At 41.3% G+C, this 5,099-nt stretch overlaps 1 protein-coding gene across 1 annotated transcript; it reads left to right on the top strand.

Annotated features, from left to right (window-relative positions):
- Positions 1 to 237: 237 nt before the first annotated feature.
- LOC111269251 (putative endochitinase) lies at positions 238 to 4,833 on the top strand (the record flags this gene model as incomplete). Its single annotated transcript, XM_022848697.2, is given in 8 exon segments — positions 238 to 340; positions 845 to 1,043; positions 1,187 to 1,303; positions 1,492 to 1,896; positions 2,630 to 2,817; positions 3,159 to 3,268; positions 3,676 to 3,801; positions 4,140 to 4,833. Coding segments are annotated over 8 exon segments (1,479 nt in total), but the record flags the coding sequence as incomplete, so codon positions are not given.
- Positions 4,834 to 5,099: the final 266 nt, after the last annotated feature.

Below are 5,099 nucleotides of genomic sequence, written 5' to 3'. Positions count from 1 at the left end.
TATAGCGAGTAGTTAGAAAAGACTGGGCAGCGGTTAAAGGTCTAAAGTGAGATATAACACAATGATATATTGTTCCTATGTTTACTTTGTTGTTATGACACAAGCAATAGTCTGTTTTGTGCTATAACCTCAAGCATTCATAAACGCTCAGTTCAGGCATTGATTTTTTGCTTTGTTTAAGTTGCAATATACACAAACGTAGCTGCTAATAACTATAACGATTGTTATTGTTTCTAGCTTGGTAACGGCTGTGGGATGCGCCGCGTGCTAATTACTCTGTTCTTGCCGATTTGGATCTCCCGCGACAGATCAGCTGTTTCCACCCCTACGAACGGTCCACGTAAGCAGTAAACTATCAATTGTTTTTCCCCTTTAAATATGCACCGCTTCTTCTGGATGACGGAAAAGTTCATGCTTGACTAGGTACGTCGCTTTAAATAAGAGAGAGAGCGCAAAATACGTACGATATGTAATCATAATTTAAGGTAACCAATTTACTGACAAGGAACGATCAGTAAGATTGTTATCACTAACTTGCTTTATACGTTGTGAGGTGTGTTGAGTATGTAGACCTGCGTTTTCATATTTGGGCGCCATTCTACGCAAGCGTACTACCCGAACAGCCATTCTGTCACTGAGCCATTTTGTTGACTAACCGTAATTAAATGTCGGTCTCACGTCTAGCTACGTAACCTTCTCTGCGCATTGACGAAGCTATTTATCAACGGGCCTATTTGAAGATGGAAATTGTAGGTAGTCCAACGTCAAGGGTTCGTAATAAAAAAGGACCTAGCAGTTGACAGAAAAACTGAATGCATCAACTAAAATAGATAGTATTATTTAGGCACGGCGTGTTACTATCGTTGGTTACACTGGGGAGTAGAACCCGACCAACTTAAAAGTCTCAGCCAATTTCCGCCTACCAGTCGAAATCGTCGAGCGACAAATTCTGTATGCTCACACATCATTCTGGGCTTTGCCAGCGTGGGCAGTGATTTCAAGCCGAATCTCACTGCAGTTGGGGGCCTTCAAGGAGTCTCCAGGTGAGAAGAAGCAGAGAAATTCATATTTATTATATAACAATACTGACGCTTGAAAAACTTACTATTGAACCACAGTGGGGACTAGCGCTTTCTCTAAGTTCAAAATGTTTTGCTCATTGGTTATTGTATTTATTCGCTTGTAGATTCGTAAACGAAGGCCGGCCTTCGCCCACAACTAAAATGATGCTCTCCTTTGGCGGGGGAGGTGGACGGCAAAAAAGCTTTTCGAAAATGGTAGCTGATCGCGCAAGTATTCATTTGTGAGTATGAAAATGGCAAATTAATAAAGGCAGAATAGAGCGAGTCGCGTTGCCGGAACGATTACGCTAGGACCGCCTTGTTGCATTCGTCAGGATCTTTTTTACGGCAAAAACATCATTATTACCACTGTTACTAATATTATCATTGTCATACAAAATTTTCCCATAACTGCATCTGCGCCTTTCAGATTTCAGAAGTCACTTGCGGAACTGATCCGTTTAACGGGATTAGATGGTGTTGACTTCGACTGGGAATTTCCGACATTTCTTCAAAGTGGTCAATTCGGACGTTTCCTTGAACAAACGCGACTGACTCTGAACGCGATTAGCGGAACTAGGGCTATGCGTACATTGAGTCAACGTGACGACACTCCGACAGTGGTTGAAACTGAAAGTTCTCAGCTGACTGGTGACCAGATTCAATCGTTTCCAACAAATAGTAATGATACTATTACAGATGAGGGTGGCATAAATGATAGGCCACGCAGAATGAATGGTATGGCTCTTTTAGAAAATGACATGTTGGAACTGAGCGTCGCGGTACCCGGTCCATTCACGCTGACGGCAGGCTACAGCCCCGAGCACCTTCGAGAGTGAGTCAGAAATGTTGCATCGGAACCTGTCTCCTTTCCTTTATACGAATCGTACATATGAAGCACTTCAGTAGGAAAGGACTAAGCCCACCATTGCCAAAAGATAGAAAATCAGCATACTTTTTCCCGAAGAAAATGGAACTAGCCACTTAACTAAAACTAGTAGGCCTAGGCTGCGTTCGTTGTCGGAGCTTAGCGTATTTCGGTATTGTAGTTTCCATCATAGCAGCATTTACTGAAATCGACAGCAGAAAAAACGTGGATCTGTCAACAAGCTTAAGGTCAAAGTGATCCGTCTGTTTTCCGTGTAAAAGGACCAAGTCCTGTTGTTTTCTTGAATTCACGCGGCGTAAGTTAACTCAAATTAAAGGATTTAATATTTTGACTGACGGGTGATCACCAACTAACAACAACATCAACAGCAACAACTTCTAGGCAATACATTAATGCAATCAAAAAGTAAGTTAGCTAGTTTGTAGAATATTCATGTTGGAAGTTTGGTTGACATTTCTCGGAAGGACATCAGTTAGAGTCAAAGAATATGGATGCATCATCTATTTATAGATGACGCGAAATCGAAGAGGCACACACACACACACACTTCATTTGCATCAATAGTCTTCTTTAATTAGAAGCACTAAAACCAACTTTATAATACAGGAAATTGAAAGTACATAGATAACGATACGGTGTGAATATCCTGTTCGCTTTTGCTTCTGTGCTTTCCAAAAAGTAACTGTACATTTATCAACGTCATGACGTATGACCTCGTGCTGTACGAGCCCTGGCATCCAATAGCAGCCCTGCACAACGCTCTCTATGGACAAGGAGGAGTTTTGAATGTACTCAATCTTTTCGCTGTTGACTATTCAATGGAGAACTGGGCTAATCTTGGAGTGCCTAAGCATATGCTATTGCTCGGTGAGCTATTTTTCTCTATTCTGTTTCTTAGCATTATGACTTTAGACGCACTAGACAAAATCAATTGCACGTATCTGTCCGCGTGCTTTGTTCCCCTACACGACAACTAAGACGTTACACGAAGAATGACTTAACACGCATAGACCATATTAGCAAGTCATCGTGATTCTTTTCAAAACGATTTCAATGCTACCGCATAGAACATGATATGTATATAGTTTGGAAGAAACACTAAACAAGCGATCGGTTGGAGAGTATTTTCTCGCGCATAAACTTACGTCTAACTAGTTTCTCTATTCTCTCTCTCTCTCTCTCCCCCTCTCTCTCTCTCTCTCTAAAAGGCATCCCCACCTACGGAGTTGCCTACGAGCTCGCTAAGCCTACGCTCGCAGGGCACCTAGCTATCATTAACGGATACTCGAGTCTCGGAGCTAATATCGGCTACGACAAGGTAAATCGTACGTTTGTATTTATAGAACAAATAGCACTCGCCTTAACAACTTCTACATCCCATAGACATTGCAATTGACCTAGAATTAAGGACACTGCATAAATGATCCTGTCCCTATTTAAATTACGAAGTCAGAAAAGTGTAGGGTAGTTATGTAAAACTTTGGCACTTACACTGAGGCTTCTTCATCTGCATCCAGGACATCAAATAGCTTAACGTGAACAAAATGATCTTTGCATATATAGATATATATATATTTCTTGTTCTTTATTTAAGGTTCTTTGTTAGTGTTTCGACTAGTACTTGGTAGCTTTGAGTGACAATGGTGAATACTCTGTCAATGGAAGGAAATTTGTCAATTTTACATGTTTCGTCCGTGACTGATTGCCACAATCGCGTGCGTGAAGACGTGTGAAATTATTGCCAAGCACCCATATAATGTGCGTTTCCATAATAAGGCGCGAGTTCCATTTGTTCACGACAGCGAGGGGAACTGGATTTCCTACGATAATGAGCGAAGCGTCGCCGAAAAGGTTAGTCTAAATAGAGTTGATCAGCGTGACTGTTCTGGAGCACGCTTAAGCCATCGTGTCACTGAAAAGATTATTTCTTTCTATATACAGACTATATACAAGACTATATCTATACATACTTGACGTAAGTAACACTGATGTTGGCAATGGCCACGAAATGCGTGACACGTGTGTTAGATCTTCCTTTGCACAGTTGTAACCTGAAATCTACTGATTAGTTAGATACTGAACCACTTGTTCTATATAAATCGGTAACACGGAGTCAGCTCGAGCCGGTATTACCACCATTCCGACGGCTTCCATATGTGATACATATTATACCGATTGTATATTTACAGGCGGCCTTCGCAAGAGCACAGCGTTACGGGGGTGTGATGATATTTAGTCTGAACGCGGACGACCCATTTGGTAAATGTGCTAAAATTCTAAATGACCTTCAAGCTGGGAAGAATCTAACTGCTGTCGACGATCCTGAGCATAAATTTCCGGTAGAAGTCTTGAGCGAGCCGTTTCCGCTAACCCGAATTGCTGCGTTTGCACTGCACGAAGCCGCAAAAGCAGACATCTAATTAGTAAAAACAGCTACAATCAACCATTTGTATGTGTATAAACTAAATATGATCTGAAAATTTAATGACATCATACTTCTACTGAGATTCCAAGAAGTGAGTTCCATGACGCTGGAACTAGCAGCGAACAAAAGCACGTAATCATCACAGAAGCGTTGAATTTTCATACGTTTTTTAGCCAGCTCATAACAGCAGACGGCCAAATAAGATCATGCTTTGTCACATCAGTCATTTTAACGACATAAATTTGATAGGCAGTTAGTCGGCTGATGAGCTAACGGATAAAATAATTAGAACCTTGTGTACGGTACTATGGGGTATAACAAAGGTCTAGCAACAGGCTGTCAAATGTGAGTTTAACAGTGAGCGACAGGCTGGCCAGCAGAGCCACTAGACCCTGCTAATAATTTAAAACCATGAAACTTACCTTGTACATTACTAACAATAAAGGTGAGAGACCGATTTGTCATGAATCTTTCTTCGAACGATACTTTTTCATACTGTATCTCAAGTTGGAAAAGTATCGAAGTCGTTTGGGTACACTCGAGCTCATCCTCGGGAGACGTAAACTATTGGCCCTTAGTTAATTGATCAGTGAGCACTACAATGATGATTTAACAAACGCTCTGTGATCCGCTTATTCCAATGGAAACGAAAGAAGACGATCTACGAAATAACGATCCAAAGGTGGCTTATAACGAATCGGACGTAAATGCTCATGTTCTGGTA

The sequence above is a fragment of the Varroa jacobsoni genome, unplaced genomic scaffold (genome assembly GCF_002532875.2).
Source record: "Varroa jacobsoni isolate VJ856 unplaced genomic scaffold, vjacob_1.0 scaffold_1368, whole genome shotgun sequence".
NCBI classification, from domain to species: Eukaryota; Metazoa; Arthropoda; class Arachnida; order Mesostigmata; family Varroidae; genus Varroa; species Varroa jacobsoni.
The sequence above is the reverse complement of the archived record's forward strand: the minus strand, read 5'-3'. Positions and strand labels throughout refer to the sequence as shown.